General features: G+C 40.1%; 1 protein-coding gene across 2 annotated transcripts in view; it reads left to right on the forward strand.

Annotated features, from left to right (window-relative positions):
• SPAG1 (sperm associated antigen 1) overlaps nucleotides 1-19,872 on the forward strand; it is an 80,357-nt gene that overhangs the window by 35,108 nt on the left and 25,377 nt on the right. For both annotated transcript variants that reach the window (XM_025395276.1, XM_025395275.1), the window contains exons 10-12: nucleotides 2,109-2,268; nucleotides 16,852-17,208; nucleotides 17,599-17,698. In XM_025395276.1, the coding sequence (XP_025251061.1) occupies nucleotides 2,109-2,268; nucleotides 16,852-17,208; nucleotides 17,599-17,698 (617 nt within the window). The remainder of the gene's footprint in view (nucleotides 1-2,108; nucleotides 2,269-16,851; nucleotides 17,209-17,598; nucleotides 17,699-19,872) is intronic.

The following is a 19,872-nucleotide window of genomic DNA, read 5'->3' on the forward strand; positions in this document are numbered from 1 at the left end:
AGGAGTTTGAGACCAGCCTGGCCAACACTGCACTCCAACAGGGGCGACAGAGTAAGACTCCATCTCAAACAAACAAAACTTTAGGAAACCCCCTTCTTTTATGATGTGGTGTAAGCAAACCTGCCCAATCTCTGCTCCATATGGAAGCATCACCTTTATTACACTGGAGAGCCAACACACCTGCCCTCCCCGCTGCAGATGAATACTATTTCAGTTTGCCAAGGTTGTTCTCAGTACAAACATCCTTCGAGATGTCCAGAAAGAAGGTGGTTTAGTGCCTCTGCTGGCAGTATAGTCAGAAATAAGAGAAACCTATGGAGAAATTGTTACTAAGTTTCCACATATACCTATTGGGTTACCTATCCCACCATCTCTGAGTGGCAGCTAATGTTCCTAGAATATCAGCTGCTTTTGTCAAGTCAACATTTTAGGTTTAGGGCCTGGCTTAGTATTTCCTTTTTGTAATGGTTATGTTTATTTATTTATTTATTTTTATTTTATTTTATTTTTAATTGTTTTGAGACGGAGTCTCGCTGTGTTGCCCAGGCTGGAGTGCAGTGGCCGGATCTCAGCTCACTGCAAGCTCCGCCTCCCAGGTTTACACCATTCTCCTGCCTCAGCCTCCCGAGTAGCTGGGACTACAGGCACCCGCCACCTCGCCGGGCTAGTTTTTTGTATTTTTTAGTAGAGACGGGGTTTCACTGGGTTAGCCAGGATGGTCTCGATCTCCTGACCTTGTGATCTGCCTGTCTCAGGGCCTTTCTCTGATGCCTCAACTGTAATGTGGTGGGAACATGGCTTACTGCAGCCTCCACCTCCTAGGCTCAAGCAATCCTGCCATCTCAGTCTCCTGTGTAACTGAGACTACAGGTGCATGCCACCTCCCAAAGTGCTAGGATTACAGGCATGAGCCATTGTGCCTGGTTTCAAATGAATTTTTATCTTAACAATATGCAAAGATTAATTCAAAATGGATCATATACTTTTTGATGTAAGATATAGAACATAAAACTTCTAGAAGAAAACATAAGAGAAAATCTTTATGACCTTAGACAAATATTTCTTATGTAAGACATGAAAAGTACAATCCGTAAAAGTAAAAGTTGATATATTGGACTTCATCAAAATTTAGAACATCTACTTTTTCGAAAACACAGAAGAATAAAAGACAAGCCACAGCTGGGCATGGTGGCTCACACCTGTAATCCAAGCACTTTAGGAGGCTGAGGCAGGCGGATCACTTGATCCCAGGAGTTTTAAGACCAGCCTGGGCAACACAGCTGAACTTCATCTCCACAAAAAATTTAAAAAGCCAGACACGGTGGTGTGGGCCTGTAGTCCCAGCTACTCGGGAGGTGGGGGTGGAAGGATAATTTGAGCTAGGGAGGTCAAGGCTGCAATGAGTTGTGATTGCACCACTGTACTCCAGCCAGGGCAGCAGAGGGAAACCCTGTCTCAAAAACAACAACAAACAAAACAAAAAACAAGTCACAGACCATAAATTGGGAGAAAATACTTGAAAATCGTGTATCCAACAAAGGATGGTGTATCTATTTTTCATTAGAGTCAGCATAAAATATTTCAGAATTTTCAGCGTTACTGTAAAACAGTAATGTGGGCTGGGTGTGGTAGCTCACACCTGTAATCCCAGAACTTCAAGAGGCTGAGGTGAGAGGATTGCTTGTTCCTACAGGTTTGAGTCTAGACTGGGCAACCTAGTGAGACCTCGTCTCTATATTTTAAATAAACAAACAGCATATGTAGCATTATTTCATTTGTGTAAAACTATACATCTCTGTGGGTATATATGCATAGAAACATCTAGAAAGATGATTATCAAAATGTTAACAGTAGTATCTGAGTGGCAAGATTTTAGGTGATTTTTTCTTTATTTTTTATACTTGTTACACTGGTTTTTTTTGTTTGTTTGTTTTGTTTTTGTTTTTTTACAGTGGACATGTATGACTACAATCAGACAAAGGCCACCCCAGAAAAAGCCGTGTCTTAGTTGTATTCTTTTTTCAACATCTTTATGTTTTTACCTGAAAGATTGGTTATATTTATTATTAAAGGAAAATATTTTGTTTAATATGGTAATTATGTTGCAGAAAACCTTGTCAGAGGTTGAAAGAGATCTGAAAAATTCTGAAGCTGTATCTAAGACTCAAACCAAAGGCAAAAGGATGGTTATTCAGGAAATAGAAAACTCTGAAGATGAAGAAGGAAAAGACAGCGGAAGAAAACATGAAGATGGCAGTGGAGATAAGAGTAAAATATCTTTTCTATTTAGGTTATGTAAAAAACTGCCTTTTTATATGATGAGCTGGCTCAGTTTTTCTATTTGTACAGAAATTCGTAATCTACCAAAGTTTTTCTAGCTTTGCCTTGTAAATTCACAAGCCAGCTTCGCTCATCTTTTTCTTAATACAGCTTGACAGAATCTCTCAAACCCATTTTCCTTCTTAACCTGTCACCTTTTTCTAGTGCTCAGTTTAATTCCTGGTCACCACCTTTAAATGTAAATGACTGTGTTCATATGACACAAACCATTTGCAAGTTAACCTTAAATATCTCTCTTTGATAATTGTTTTGTATGTATCTTCTTGACTGCAAACAAATGTGTTGGTTTCAAAACAGGTATGGGTAGCCCCATTTATATGCCAAAAATGAATGCATTACTAGAAAATTGCTATGTGTGTTTCTCAAAAATATTTTAAATATGCAAAAGAAATAAGTATAATTTAACACTTGAAACAATATTTTAAGAGAATCTAGACTAGATAAAGCATTATCTTCATAATATAAAACATCAAAAGTTATGTCAACTTTGAGGGGAAAGATTTGCCTCCTCACTTGACAAGGGACATAAAAACTTTTCCCTCCGTCAGCTGGGTGTGGTGGTTCACACCTGTAATCCCAGCATTTTGGGAGGCTGAGGTGGGTGCATCATGATGTCAGGAGTTCAAGACCAGCCTGGCCAACATGGTGAAACCCCGTCTCTACTCAAAATACAAAAATTATCTGGGTGTGGTGGCATGCACCTGTAATCCCAGCTACTCGGGAGGCTGAGGCAGGAAAGTGGCTTAAACCAGGGAGGTGGAGGTTGTGGTGAGCCAAGATGGTGCCACTGTACTCCAGCCTGAGCAATAGAGTGAGACTCCATCTCAAAAAAAAAAAAACAAAAAAAAACTTTTCCCTCTTTCTTGAGAACACCTGAGCAACCGGCAGGGGCGGGGCAGTGGAGGGGGGAGATATTATCAATTTTGAAAATCATTCACAAGTAAAAATCAACTTGTAAGTAATTTGACAGAATATTCTAATTTTGAGAGAGATACAAAATGTTCAGTTCAGTCCATTTGAAAAATAAAGAACAAATTTTAATTTTTTTACATGACAAAAAATAATGTAATGTATACACTTCAGATTAAAATACAATCAGTTAAGATAGGATAAAGACAAAGGAACAGAAAGGGAGGGAGGGAGAAAGAGGAAGACAATCAGAGAGGTGAGAAGGAAGAGAGAACATAAACAGGATTCAAAAGGGAGAAATTAAGGTAACCAGTTTTTCAAGGATTCAGGCTTGCCTTTTAGCCAGATTGTAAATACGATCTGGCAGCAAATCTTCTTAGGGTTTATATTTAGCTTTGCATAATTAACCATATGTCTTACAGTTAAAGGAAATAATTTTAAATCTTATCTGAAGCGAGATGAAGTATAAGCTATATTAATTCCTGTTATTTTAAAATTATTAAAAAATTTTTATATATAGTAAAAATGGACCTTTTGAATATACAGTTCTAATACATGTATGGTTTCATGTAACCATCACCATAGTCAGGATACAGAACAATTCTACCATCCAAAAAGGCCTTCTTGCTGTCCTTTCAGTGAAACCCTTCCCTCACCCCAGCTCTTCTCTGTTCCTATAGCTTTACCTTTTCTAGAATGTCATATAAATGGAACTGGAAAGTATGTCACGTTTTGAGTCTAGCTTCCTTCACTTAGCATGTCACTGAGATTCATTCATGTAGCTGCATGTACCACTGGCTCATTCCTTTTTATTGCTGAGTAGCATTCCATTAATAGTTGTACCAAAGTTTATACATTCATTTATTCAAGGACATTTGGGTTATTTCCAGTATTCGGTAATTATGAGTAAACACTGCTATAAACACTCATGTGCAGGTTTTTGCGTAAACATATGTTTTCATTTCCTCTGAGTAAATACCTAAGAGTGGGACTGCTGGTCCATACGGCAAGTATATGTTTAACTTTATTGGAAATTGCCTGACTCTTTTCCAGAGTGGCTATACCATTTTGCGTTGCCATTAGTAACATATGAGAGTTCTAGATGCTTCTCATCCTTGCCATCATTTGGTATTGGCATTTTTTCCCCTTTTTACCCATTCTATTAGGTGTACAGTGGTTTCTCATCAGTTTTAATTTGCATTTTCCTGATGAGAATCTTTGTATGTGTTCACTTACCATCTCTATATTGCTTTTAGTGAAGTGTCTCTTGAAATTATTCCACCACTTTTCAAAAATTGGGTTGTTGTTTTCCTACTGTTACGTCCCGAGAATTCTTTTTATAATCTTGATGAAAGGTCTTTCTTATGTATGAGATTTGAAAAATTTTTTTGTCTGTAGCTTTTTTCATTCTTTTAACAGTCTTTTACAGAGCAAAGGTTTTTTCATTTTGTAGAAGTACAATTTATCCAATTTTTTAAATGGACTGTGCTTTTGATGTTATATCTATGAACACGTTGCCTAAATCAAAGTCATGAAGATTTTCTTAGAAGTTTTTCTTTTTCAGAGATAGCGTCTTGCTCTGTTGTTCAGGCTGGAGTGCAGAGGTGTGATCATAGCTCACTGCAGCCTCAACCGCCAGGGCTCAAGTGATCCTGCCTCAGGCTCTCAAGCAGCTAGGACTATAGCTGAGTGCCATCATATCTAGCTAATTTTTAAAAATTATTTAGGCCAGGCACAGTGGCTCACGCCTGCAATCCCAGCACTCTAGGAGGCTGAGAGGGGTGGGTCACCTGAAGTCAGGAGTTCAAGACTAGCCTGGCCAACATGGTGAAACCCCATCTCTACCAAAAATACAAAAATTAGCCAGGCATGGTAGCATGTGCCTGTAGTCCTAGCTACTTGGGAGGCAGAGGCAGGAGAATCGTTTGAACCCGGGAGGCGGAGGTTGCAGTGAGCCAAGATTGCACCACTGCACTCCAGCCTGGGTGATAGAGAGACTCTATCTCAAACAAAAACAAAAACAAAACAAAGCAAACAAATGAACAAAAATTATTTGTTGTAAAGACAAGGTCTTGCCATGTTGCCTAGGCTGACCTCAACCTCCTGGGCTCAAGCGATCCTCCTACCTCAACCTCCCAAAGCACTGGGATTAGAGAAGTAAGCCACTGTACCTGGTCTGTTTTCTGAAACCATTTGTTGAAAGCTATCTTTGCTCCTTTGAATTGCCTATGCACCTTTGTAAAAGATTACATTTGTATAACCAGTTAGTAGAATCCAATTCTGGACTCCATTCTGTTCCATTGACCTATGTGTCTATCACTTCATCAATACCACACTGTCTTGATTAACACAGATTTGCAGTTAAGTCTAAAATCAGGTTGTGTGATTTTTTTTTTTCAGCTTTATTTTTCTTTTTCAGAATTGTTTGGCTGTTCTAGTTCCTTTGCCTTCACACATAGTTTTCATTTTAATTTTTCTGAGACAGGGTTTCGCTCTGCTGCTCAGGCTAGAATGCAGTGATGAGATCACGGCTCACTGTAGCCTTGACCTCCTGGGCTCAGGCAATCCTCCTGCCTCAGTCTCTTGACTGAGACTGCATGTGTGTGCCACCACACCTGGCTAATTTTTAAAATTATTTGTAGAGATGAAGTCTCCCTATGTTGCCCAGACTGTTCTCAAACTCCTGGGTTCAAGCCATCCTCCCGCCTTAGCCCCCCAAATTGCTGGGATTATAGGTGTAAGCCATCGTGCATGGCCACACATAGTTTTAAAATCAGTTTTTTTCTGTTATATTTTCCTTTTTTTCCCCTAGGATATAGATTCTGAATATTTTACTTTTTATGGTCTGCATTCCTCCCATTTCTCTTAATATTCAATTATATTTATTTATCATATGAAATTACTTAACAATGACTTATATTTGGTGACTATTTTACCACAAGTCTTTGTATGGGCCAGGCACTGTGGCTCACGCCTGTAATCCCAGCACTTTGGGAGGCCAAGGTGGGTGGATGGCTTGAGTGCAGGAGTTCAACATGGCAAAACCCTGTCTCTACAAAAAAATACAAAAACTAGCTGGGCGTGTAGCACACTCCTGTAGTCCCAGCTACTCAGGAGGCTGAGGCAGAAGAATTGCTTGAGCCCAGAAGGTAGAGGTTGCAGTGACCTGAAATCACGCCACTGTAAAAAAAAAAAAAAAAAAGTCTTGTATTTTTAGTCATTGTAAAATACAAGAGATTTTCCTCTATATATCATTATATAAAGATCTATGATAGAATATAATAATAGTATGGCAGATATAAAGGAGTAAAATTGGTTTTTCTCTATTTAAAAAAAGTCATCCAAAAAAATTAGCCAGGCATGGTGGTGCATGCTTGTAGTCCTAGCTGCTTGGAGGCTGAGGCAAGAGGATTGCTTGAACCCAGGAGTTTGAGGCTGCAGTTAGCCATGATCATGCTACTGTACTTCCATATGGGTGACAGCAAGACTCCCATTCTCAGGGGGAAAAAGTCATGCTGGGAATTTGATTGAAATGGAACTGAATTTATAGATCACTTTAGAGGAGAAATGACATTGTGACTATATTGCATTTTCTAATCTATGAACATGGTATGTCTCTCCATTTATTTAGGTCCTCTTTGATTTCTTCCATTAGTGTTTTTTGTTTTGCAGCATACAGATACTACACAGGCTTTGACAGATTTATACTTCAGTATTTTAGCTTTTTGAAGTTATCGTAAATCATATTTTTAAAAATTTTATAAAACTGAAAATTCAGTTGTTCATTACTAGAATATAGAAATATAATTGATTATTTTCTAGGTTGATCTAGCACAATCTGGCTAATTCACTTATAAGTTCTAGGATCCTTTTTGTAGATTCTTTGGAATTTTCTTCATAGACAATTATGTTGTTTGCAAATAAGGTGAGTTTTATTTTTTCATTTCTTCTCTCTCTTGCTCTCTCTCTTGCTTTATTGCACTGAAGTGAACATATGTGTCTTGTTTTCAGTCTTAGAGGGCAAGCATTTAGTCTTACCAGTAAGTTTGATGATAAGTGTTGGGTTTTGATAGATGCCCTGTATCAACTTAATGAAGTGGCCTTCTGTTTCTAGATGGTTGGGAGTTTTTATCTTGAATTGATGTTGATTTTTTAAATGCTTTTTTTTTTTTTTTGCATCAGTTGATTTGGTCATATAGTTTTCTTCTGTTGTCTGTTAATATATTGGATATGAGATATATTGAACTATAGTTTTTATTCCTTTTTTCTTTTTCATTTTAAAAACCTGGTTTTGGTATCAGGACAATGCCAACCTCATAAGATGAGTTGGAATGTGCTTCCTCTACTTCTATTTGTGCAAAAGATTGCATAGAATTGATATATATATGTTTTAAATGTTTGGTAGAATTTGCCAGTGAAGCCATGCAGGACTGAAGTTTGTTTTGTGAAATATTCTGAATTAAGAATTTTATTTCTAAATGGATGCTGGTGGCTCATGCCTGAAATCCCACCACTTTGGGAGGCTGAGGCAGGAGCTTAAGGCCAGAAGTTTGAGACCAGCCTGGTCAACATAATGAGATCCCATCTCTTAAAAGAAAAAAAAAAGAAAAAAAGGAAGAAAGAAGGAAGGAAGGATGGAAGGAAGAACTTGACTTTTTTCATAGATGTGCAACTATTCAGGTTATCTGTTTTTTCTTAGTTGAATCCTGGTAGTTTGGTAGTTTCAAGGAATTGGTCCATTTCATTCCAGTTGTTGAGTTTATCTACATAAGAGCTGTTCATAGTACTCCCTTGTTATTTTAATGTCTGGTAGGTCTGTAGTGATCTCCCCCTTTTTGATATTGGTAATTTGTATTTTATTCCTTTGTCAAACTGGCTAGAGGTTTAGCTATGTATATTGATGTTTTCAAGGTAACAGCTTTTGTTTCATGGATTTTTCTCTGCTTTAATTCTTTTTTTCAATTTCATTGATTTTTACTCTTTATTATACTCTTCCTTCTGCTTGTTTTTATGTTCATTTGCTTCTTTTTTTCTTTTTTTCGTTTTGAGATGGAGTCTCGCCATATCACCCAGGCTGGATTCGAGCTCCTGGGCCAAAGATTCTCCCACCTCAGGCTCCAGAGTAACTGGGACTATAGGCATGCCACCACACTCAGCTTGCTCCTCTTTTTATAAGATAGTTTCTCAAGACAGAAGCCTGGAATATTTATTTGAGAATTTCTCCTCCAACTATGAGCATTGGATGCTGTAAGTTTCTTTCTGATACAAAGAATATAATTTTTAAGCTAGGCACAGTGGCATGCACTCATAGTCCCAGGAAGCTCAGGAGGCTGAGGATTGCTTAAGGCCAGAAGTTCAATCCCAGCCTGGGCAACATAGCCAGACCCCATCTTTTTTTTTTTTTTAGAAAAATAATATAATATAAATTTTAAGACCAGTAAGTTCCCTTTTATCAGAAAAGTAAATTGAGATTAAGTAGAATAAATAGCCAGAAACTCAGACATAATCTTTTCATCCTAAAATGAAATGAAATCAATTGAACTAGTTTACATTCACCTCTAGTTACATTGAACTAGTTACATTCAGACAAGTTACATTGTTTGATACAGTGTGAAAAGAGGTGCTAGAGCCTTGGACACAAGAGAAGCAACCTGAGTCACTTTTAGGAAAATCATGTTAAAGCCCAGAGGAAAGTTATCAGGTTGGAATCTTTACATGTGGTTCTCCATCTCATCACATTCCAGGAAAGAATTCTCAGTCGTTATGGGGTATGTTCCAGGACCGTGGAAAAAGGCAGCAATTTGTGTTTTGTAACCTTGGCTGGTAATGCTGTCCCTTTATGAACTCCACTCAGGTTGGCCAGGCCCAGTTCATCCCGACTGGGGTATTACATAACTGATGGATTTAATTTAACAACTGACAATTACTGAGCACCTGCTCTGTGTCAGGTACTGAGATAAGACAATTGATAGGCTTTCTTTGCCTCTCCTTCTAAGGGCCAGTATTAACAAATTGCCTATTGGCCAGGATGATTACACCTGGGGATTTGAGTTCATGGACTTTTTCCTGGAAGCTCCCTATCTGTTTGCCTTCACTAGTAGAGATCATTTAGAAGGAAGAAGTGGCCATCACCATACAGCTGTAGCTGTCAAAGAGTTTGGTATTTATTCCATCTATCTCCTTACAGAGACGCAATCAGAGGAAAGTGAGCATCTACCCTCCCTTGCAGTGTTCTTGGTATTCCTACTTAAAAATGAAAGCTAAGAAAATTAAACAGTCACTCACAAACAGAAGAATAAAACATAGATCAGTATTTCTCTCGTCCTAGAACCGGCAGGATCAGGAGGATGGAAGTTGGAGATTTCCAGGAGTTCAAACCATCAACAAAATCATAAAGAGAAAGGTGAATAATTTTGATTAGTGAAAATGAAAAACATGTATATGTTAGGTGCCGTAAAAAAACTAAAAGACAAATGACAAACTAGGAAAGATGGCAAAGGGTTGATAACCTTATAATATGAAAAGTTTCTACAAAATAAGAAAAAGATGACATGCTAGTACAAAACTGGGCAAAGCATACAAACAGACAAATCACTAATGAAGAAATAGAAACGATCGATAAACTTTGTATTACTCATAAAAATGAAAATTAAATAGATTCTTTTTCTTTCCTATCAAATTGGCTGAGATAGAAAAAAAATAGTACCCTTTGTTGTCAAAAGTGAGGTAAAATAAGCATTAAAAATATTTTAATATAATTCATATATAGTAAAATCCATCCTTTTCAAATTCAGTGAATTTTAGTAATATTCACAAAGTTGTACAACTATCACCACGATCTAATTTCAGAATATTTTTATCATCCCCAAAAGAAATTTCATACCTATTGGCAGTTACTGCCCATTTTACCTTTCCCAGGGCCCCTGGCAACCACTAGTCTACTTTTATTTGTATGGATTTGCCTATCCTGAGTATTTCATACCAATGGAATCATAGTATATAGCCTTTTGTATCTGTCTTTCACTTAACATAATGTTTTCAAGGTTCATGTGTGTTGCATCTTGCATTAGTACTTCATTCCTTTTTCTGTAGAAATAATATTCCATTGTGTAGATAATACCAGATTTTCTTTATTCACCAGTTGCTGGACCTTTGGGTCGTTTCCACTTTTTGGCTGTTATGAATAATGCTGTCGTGAACGCTCATGTACAGATTTTTGTTTGAACAGATGTTTTAGATTTTCTTGTGCATTATTTGGGAGTGGAATTGCTGGGTGTTATACTGTGTTTAACTTTGAGGAAATGCAGACTATTTTCCAAAGTGGCTATCCCATTTTACATTCCCACCTGCAATAAGCGTTCCAATTTCTTTACATATTTGCCAGCACTTGTTATTGTCTGCCTTTTTGTTTAAAAGCCATCCTAATGGGTATGTAGTGGTAGCTCCTTATGGTTTTGATTTGCATTTTCCTAAGAACTAATTATGTTTACTGTCTCTTCAATCCCTATTGGCTATTTGTATATCCTCTTTGGAGAAATGTCTATTCAAGTTCTTTGCTTTTTTTTTGAGATGGAGTTTCGCTCTTGTTGCCCAGGCTGTAGTACAATGGCATGATCTCGGCTCACTGCAACCTCCGCCTCCCAGATTCAAGCAATTCTCCTGCTGCAGCCTCCCGAGTAGCTGGGATTACAGGCTCCCACCATCACGCCCAACTAATTTTTTGCATTTTTAGTAGAGATGGAGTTTCACCATGTTGGCCAGGCTGGTCTTGAACCCCTGATCTCAGATGATCTACCTGCCTTGACCTCCCAAAGTGCTGGGATTACAGACGTGAGCCACCGCGCCCAGCCTCTTTGCCTATTTTTAATTGGGTTATTTATCTTTTTATTGTTGAGTTGTAAGCATTTTTTATACATTCTAGATACTAGACCCTTATTAAATATGATTTGCAAATACTTTTCCCATTCTGTGGGCTATCTTTTAAGTTTTTTGATAATTTCCTTTGATGTACAAGTTTTTAATTTTTATATGAAGTCCAATTTATCTAATTTTTTTCAGAGCCCCCCTTAAGAAAGATTTTTTTCAGGTATTTTTTCTTTTGTTGCTTGTACTTTTGATATCATATATAAGAATCCATTGTCAAATCCAAGGTTTAAATATTTACTCCTGTGTTTTCCTTTTCCTTCCTTCCTTCCTTCCTTCCTTCCTTCCTTCCTTCCTTCCTTCCTTCCTTCCTTCCTTCCTTCCTTCCTTCATTTTTTTAGAAAAGGTCTCTCTCTGTTGCCCAGACTGAAGTGCAGAGTGGCACAATCATAGCTCACTGCAGTCTCTAACTCCTGGGCTCAAGTGATCCTCCTACCTCATCCTGAGTAGCCTGGACTACAGACACATGGCACCATCCCTGCTTAATTTTTTCATTTTTATTTTTTGTAGAGACAGGGGTCTCATTATGTTGCTCAGGGTGGTCTTGAACCCCTGGGCTCAAGACATTCTCCCATCTCAGCCTCCAAAAGTGCTGGGATTACAGATATGTAATGGGGTGATTGACCTGGACTCTCAAAATGAAATCAGTCTGCTCCACAGTGGAGGTAAGGAAGAGTATGCATGGAATGCAGGAGATCCATGAGGGCGTCTCTTAGTATTACTATGTCCTCTGATTAAGGTCAATGGGAAACTGCAACAACCCAATCCAGCCAGGACTACAAATGTCCCAGACCCTTCAGGAATGAAGGTTTGGGGCACTCCATCAGAAAAAAAACCAAGACCTGCTGAGGTGCTTACTGAAGGCAAAGGGAATACAGAATGGGTAGTAGAAGAAGGTAGTCAATACCAGCTATGCCCACGTGACCAGCTACAGAAACTGGGACTGTAATTGTCATGAGTATTCTCTCCTTTTGTTAAAAACATGTTTGTGCAGGTATACATGTGTACTAAGAAAATGTCTTCATTTTATTTCCTTTTTCCTTTATCATGTGACATAAGATTGACTTCATATCAGCATTTAAGTATTATTCACTTTATGTTATAGTATTTGGGTTGGGGATTGGTGCATTTCTGGTTGTACAAAGGACAGTTGTATTATGTTAGGTATGATTATGACCTTATTATTGTCTTTATTTGAAGATTATGTATAATCTTGGGAAATGTATATGGGTTCAGGTTGACAAGGGGTGGTTGTTATGGTTAATACTGTCAACTTGATTGAATTGAAGGATACAAAGTATTGATCCTGGGTGTGTCTGTGAGGGTGTTGCCAAAAGAGATTAACATTTAAGTCAGTGGACTGGGAAAGGCAGACCCACCCTTAATCTGGTGGGCACAATCTAATCAGCTGCCAGCGAATATAAAGCAGGCAGAAAAACATGAAAAGAAGAGACTGGCCTCCTAGCCTACATCTTTCTCCCGTGCTGGGTGCTTCCTGCCCTCGAACATCACATCACACTCTGAGTTCTTCTGTTTTGAGACTTGGTCTGGCTCTCCACGCTCCCCAAGCTTGCAGACAGCCTATTGTGGGACCTTGTGATTGTGTAAGTTAATACTGAATAAACTCCTCTTTACATATATATATCCTATTAATTCTGTCCCTCTAGAGAGAACCCTGACTAATATATCATTAAAGTGAGACCCTGTCTAAAAAAAGAGAGAAAAGAGAGCCCTTTGATTTTATTTTTTCAGGATCTTTTTGGCTATTCTGAATTCCTTTCAATTTTGTATGAATTTAAGAATTGTCTTTTCCATTTCTGCAAAAAGTTTTGATAGGATTGTGTTGCATCTGTAGATTGCTTTGAGTAGTATTAACATTTTAACCTTAATAACAATAAGTCTTCCTATCCATGATTATAGGATATATTTCCATTTATTCAAGTCTTTTAAAAAATTTCTTAAAGTAATACTTTTATCTCCTTGGTTAAATTTATTCCTAGATATTTTATTCTTTTGGATGCTATTATAAATATAATTGTTTCCTTGATTTCCTTTTTGCTCTGTTGATTGCTAGTGTATAGAAACACTGATTTTGGCTTGTTGATCTTATACCCTACAACTTATACCCTACAACTTAGCTGAATTTGTTTATTGCTGTAGGTTTTTTTTTTTTTTTGGTGGGGGTGGTGAAGAGGGGTGGATTCTTTTTTTAAATATAAATAGGATCATATAATTATGAATAGAGATAGTTTTCTTTTCTTTTCTTTTTTTTTTTTTTTTTGAGGCGGAGTCTCGCTCTGTCGCCCAGGCCGGAGTGCAGTGGCCGGATCTCGGCTCACTGCAAGCTCCGCCTCCCGGATTTACGCCATTCTCCTGCCTCAGCCTCCTGAGTAGCTGGGACTACAGGCGCCCGCCACCTCGCCCGGCTAGTTTTTTGTATTTTTTAGTAGAGACGGGGTTTCATTGTGTTAGCCAGGATGGTCTCGATCTCCTGACCTCGTGATCCGCCCGTCTCGGCCTCCCAAAGTCCTGGGATTACAGGCTTGAGCCACCGCGCCCGGCCGATAGTTTTATTTTCTTTCCAATTTGGATGCCTTTTATTTCATTTTAGTGCCTAATTGATCAGTCTACAACTTTTAGTACAGTGTTGAATAGCCGTGGTGAAAATGGGCATCCTTGTCTTGTTGATGATGTTTAGGGGAAAGCTTTCATTACTTTTATCTTTGAATGTGATGTTGGCTCTGGGTTTTTCATAAATATGCCTTATTATGTTGAGGAATTTCACTTCTATTCCTAGTTTTCTGAGTTTTTTTTTTTTTTTTAATCATGAAAGCATGTTGGATTTTGTCATGCCTTTTCAGCATCAATTGTGGGATCATGTGTGCAATTCTTTACTTTTTCTGTTAATGAGGTGTGTTGCCATTGATTGATTTTCTAATGCTGAACTATCTTTGTATTCCTGGGATAAATCCCACTTGGCCATGGGGTATAATCCATTCAGTATGCTGTTGAATCTGTTTGCTAGTATTTTGCTGAGGATTTTTGGTCTATCAACTGCTCACACTACCCTACTTGAGGCTACACTGTTGGCCGTTCATTCCTTTGATAGTTGTTATTGTTGACTCCTTTCTTCCCAAACTATTCTTGGTGTTTCTGAGGCAGTATGCGCTCCTGTTTTTTTTTCTTTCATTTCTAGGCATTTCTGTGCCTACACTGTAGGTTTTTCCTCTGTTCATCCTTTAAGTGTTAGTATATCTCAGGGATCCTTGTGAGCCTTTGAGTGATCCCATCTACATCCAAACTTTTATTTTTATTTTTTGTAGAGATGGAGTCTTGCTATGTTGCCCAGGTTTGCTTCAAACTAGTGGCCTCAAGCAGTCCTCCTGCCTCAGCCTGCCAGAATGCTGGGATTACAGGAGTAAGCCACCTTGCCAGTTCCACACCCAAACTTTTTTTTTTTTTTTTTGAGATAGAGTTTTGCCTTGTTGCCCAGGGTGGAGTGCAATGGTGTAATCTTAGCTCACTGCAACCTCCACCTCCTGGGTCCAAACGATTCTCCTGCCTCAGCCTCTTGAGTAGCTGGGATTACAGGCATCCAATACCATGCCCAGCTAATTTTTGTATTTTTAGTAGAAACAGGGTTTCACCATGTTGGCCAGGGTGGTCTCGAACTGCTGACCTCATGATCTGCTTGCCTCAGCTTCCTAAAGTGCTGGGATTACAGGCATGAGCCACCGTGCCCGGCCCCAAACTTTTATATATTAGTAACTCCCAAGTCACTGTCTCTGGATAAGGCCACTTCTCTGATCTACATGTGGAGCCACCCCCTGAACAGCTCCACTACATTGTCCCATGGGTATCCCAACACCCAACAGAACTCACAAGTCTTTCATGTTTGGGCCTCTCTTTACCTGTCCAGAGACTATCAGAGTTGTTTAGGGCCATTTCAGTCTTAAGGAAAGAATGCTTTGCATTCAGTTCAAATCTGGGTTATGGCTGGGCACAGTGGCTTATGCCTGCAATCCCAGCACTTTGGGAGGCCAAGGAGAGAGGATTGTTTGAGACCAGGACTTTGAGACCATCCTGGACAACACAGCAAGACCTCATCTGTATAAAAAATTTTAAAAATTAGCCAGGCATCGTGGCTGGCTCTCGCCTGTCGTCCCAGCTACTCTGGAAGCTAAGGGGAGGATTGCCTGCCACAGAGGTCGAGGCTGTAGTGAGCTATGATGGCCCCATTGCACTCCACCCTGGGCAGCAGAGCAAGACCCTGTGTCAAAATAAATACATAAAAATAATAAAAATAAAAACAAATCCGAGTTATGCTGGCTTCTAGCTCTGTGTACTAGAGCGCATTCCTTAGCTTCTTCCTTGTTTCTCTGTTGCCTCATTTGTAAAGTGGGAATGATAATACTTGGTATTAGGATTAATGTGACCCATATTAGTTCTAAATGAACTGCCGTGATAGTATTGGTCAGACCTGAGGGGATACTGTACAAAGGGGTGAAAGTAATACCAAGCTGACCATTGTTTCTGCCAACCCTGACTTTTGTGCTTTCACCCAGTTTCTGGTGGAGAACCTGACTGACAGAAACCACATGAAAACTGGAGCCTTACTCTAATAACCCTGCTGGGTTTAATCTGCAGATTTATCTTTATAGCAAAATATTTTTTATTGTTTTAATTAAGATCCCTTTGGCTGGTGATCCAAATTGAATGTTATTCTGCTATATAGGAAACAGTATTTATTAATGTGTTTTTATACTTGATGCTTGTCTTAAGGTGATCACCTACTGATTTTCACTTAAATAATTGTGCTTTTCTGTTCCTTCTGTCTCTATGCTTAAAATCTTGGCTTTACCATTCATGAAAGAGAATGGAAAATATATCCATTAAGAATCAGATAAGAATTAGTTAGAGAAAGCTTGGAAATCTCCATATTTAAGTACGTTTTAACAGTGCTTTGAAATGATTAATTGCTTTGTTTTAAATATTGATGACACCATAAATTAAATATTTATACATCCTTTTCATATTTAAAAATAGATTCAACAAATATTAAAGCTATTAATACCCGAACTCCTAATCAAAATCAAATAAATTTTTAGTTTGAATAAGGCAATGGGATGGAAAATTTACTGTTTTTAAGGCTCCCTTTAAGCTTAAAAACTAGGTGCCTAATTTGTGACTTTTTTGCTAAATTCACTTTTAAAATGACTTAAAAATCACTTACGCTTTTTCTTTCAAATCTTTTTCTCCTAATATTTTAAAATAAGGAAAGGTGCCTCCGTGTTGGGTACTATAATTGTATTCAAGTTTTTGCAACTCCATTCAAAAATACGTATTTTGTAAGCTCTAACTGGACAGGTGGGCTTGATGAAGGGTATGGCTCTGAGGTGCGGGTTTTCAGCCACAGGCCCTTCAGCGCTTAAACAGTTACAGGCAGGGTAGGTTTCTGGCCGGAGCTCGGGAGCCGAGTCCTCAGGAAGCCGCAGAGGCCCCGAGGGCGCGGACTGGGCCGACCGGCGGCAGAGGTCGTCCAGCACCAGCTCCGCCCGCAGGGGCGGAGCCCGACCCGGCTTCCCCAGAGCCCGCCTTCCGCGCCGGGCGCCCCCGCGGCCTCCCCGGCAGCTTTCCCAGTGATGCAAACCCTCACTTCCCGCATCCACTTCCCCACAGAGCCCGCGGAGCCGGCGGGAGCCGCGCGCGCCGCCCAGCCGTGTGCCATGGGCAACATCCAGAAGAAGCTGACTGGCAAAGCCGAGGGTGGCAAGCGGCCGGCAAGGGGCGCGCCGCGGCGGGGCCAGACCCCGGAGGCGGGCGCGGACAAGCGGAGCCCGCGGCGGGCCTCTGCGGCGGCGGCGGCGGGCGGCGGCGCCACCGGGCATCCGGGCGGCGGACCGGGCGCGGAGACCCCCGCCGCCCCACTTAGCCCCGCCGGCCTGAAGAGCCAGGGCAACGAACTGTTCCGAAGCGGGCAGTTTGCCGAGGCGGCCAGCAAGTACTCGGCGGCAATCGCGCTTCTGGAGCCGGCAGGTAGGTGCGCCGCGCCCCGCCGCTTCCCGGGCCCCTTGCTCTGCGGTTCACCCGACCCCCAGGGGCCCCGTGGGAGAGGCGCTGCCGCCTCCTGAATGACAGGCGCCGGCATCGCTGCATTCCTCCCAGGTGACTAAGAGCGCCGTGCCACCTGACCTCAGTGAGCATCACCTTGGAATGCGGGCATGTTCCCGGCCAGGCACATTTGCCTCCGTCCCCGCCGGGCTTTCCCTTGGTGGCTATTGCGGGTAGCAGCTCCGCCGAGTTCTGCATGATCAGTCTGTAGGACTGCAGTGCCACCCCACCGGAGACCTCGGCTGTCTTGTAATTCTGGTGAACTGTGATCTTGCTAATGGATTTTAACTGTATTTAATTAAATGTGATTTTTAGGAAGTGAAATTGCAGATGATCTAAGTATCTTATATTCAAATAGAGCAGCATGTTACCTAAAAGAAGGAAACTGCAGTGGCTGCATTCAAGATTGTAACAGGTAAACTGCACGTTTTCAGGTTTGTCAAGAGATTGTTATAATTTCATTGTGGTGAATGCAATATCCAAGATCCTAAATTTTCTGCCTAAGGATCTAATTTCTTAAGAGCTTTATGGTATGTTAATTGATTGATGCATAAAAATCAGAAATTATCTCACGTATATGAAGAGAGTCATAGAAGACTGTGCAAACTTTTTCATTTCCACTGCTACTGCCTAATTCGTGCTCTTTTCATATCACTCCTAGACTACTGGAGAAGCCTGATAACTAATTCCAATCCACTGCGGCATCAGAATAACTCTCCTGAAACATTATTTTGTTCAGATTGTTTCCAACAGGCCTTTAATGGCTCAGTATTGGCTTCGAAATAACTGTAAACTTCTCTGTCACCACACTGCCTCCAAGCAAGTTTCTGCTTCCATTTGGTCTACTGGACCACTTGCTTACTCTCGCCCACCCTGTTCTCTGAGCCCTTGCCCAGGTTGCCCCTAATGGTGGTAATGCCCTTTGCATATCTTAGCTTCTGAAGTTCTTGCTCAGCTACCCCTTCTCTCTACCTTCTTGGGTGCCCCAGACTTCCTGGTCATCTGCAGGCCTATAACACCTACACTGACACTTGGTCACACCTCTAAGTCCTGTTATCCACTGAAGGGGGTTTAAACACATTGAGGTTAGGAACCATGTCTTGTCTTTTTTTAATAGACAACTAATCACTGTACATATTTATGGGGTACCGAGTGATGCTTCAATATATATGATGTGGCCAGGCGTAGTGGCTCATGCCTATAATGCCAGCATTTTGGAAGGCCGAGGTGGGCAGATTGCTTCAGTTCAGTTTGAGACCGTCCTAGCCAACATGATGAAACCTGGTCTCTACTAAAAATACAAAAATTAGCTGGGTGTGGTGGCACACCCTTGTAGTCCCAGCTATTCCGGAGGCTGAAGCAGGAGAATCGCTTGAACCTGGGAGGCAGACGTTGTTGCAGTGAGCCGAGATCCCACGACTGCACTCCAGCCTGGGCAACAGACAAGAGACTCTGCTGTAAACTTTACATATATACACACACACATATTTATATATACACATGTGTATATATGTATATTTATGTATATATGTATATATGTGTGTGTATATATATGAAGAGAGTTATAGAAGATTGTGCAAACTTTTTTCATTTCCACTGCTACCGCCCTAATTCGTGCTCTTTTCATATCACTCCTAGACTACTGGAGAAGCCTGATAACTTCTCCATATATATATGAAGTTATCCATATATATCCATATATATGAAGTATATGTATATGTGTATATATGTATACACGTATATATACACATATATACATATACATATATATGAAACTATGTATCGTTGTTAACTATAGTCATCCTACAGTGCTATAGAATACTAGAACTTGTGCCTCCTATCTAGCTGTAATTTTGTATCCTTTAACAAATCTCTGCCTGTCCCCCACTTTCCCCTACCCTTCCCAGCCTCTGGTAGCCTCTGAGGAACCATGTCTTACACAGCTTTGTACCCCTCGAAGCATATTAGTCACCCATGGTACTCAATAAGTTACCTGCCTGGATGGTAAATATCTACATAATAAAACATTGTTTTCCACCATTAAGTAATAAGAAGCCCAAAAGAAGAAGTCATGTCCTAGTTTGACTAACACAGCTCTGGCTTACCCATGTTGTCTCATATAATACTCTCAGAACCTCTAGTTTGAACAGTAAATTATGTGGACACTGTTTACAAGGTCAGTAATTTAGTATTGTTTTCATTGACTGTATCAGTTTATTGATACGGGTAAAGCTTGCTAGTATCTGTGCCTAAGTTTAAAAAGAAGGCCTGGAGGCACTTGGATTTTTTTGCCAGTTTTACATATCTAAATTTGAAGTGAATAATACTTATATTCTCTTTGGCCTGACATCAGACCGCATCCTCAGTTGTGTTGGCTCATACTCGCTAATTATCACATTTTTCAGGATTTTGTGAGCTGGTTGATGTCAAGTTGATATTTTGAAATCTGCCATGGTGGGATACCATTTAATACCATGAAATGAGCAAATGCCACAAATCTGGGCTTCCCACCCCTCCTTTTTTCTTTACCCAGAGAGCCAGTTGTTAAGGGCTTTTACCAGTGCTCTTAACAGACCAGACCATGTGAAT

This window comes from Theropithecus gelada, chromosome 8 (assembly GCF_003255815.1).
Source record: "Theropithecus gelada isolate Dixy chromosome 8, Tgel_1.0, whole genome shotgun sequence".
NCBI lineage: Eukaryota > Metazoa > Chordata > Mammalia > Primates > Cercopithecidae > Theropithecus > Theropithecus gelada.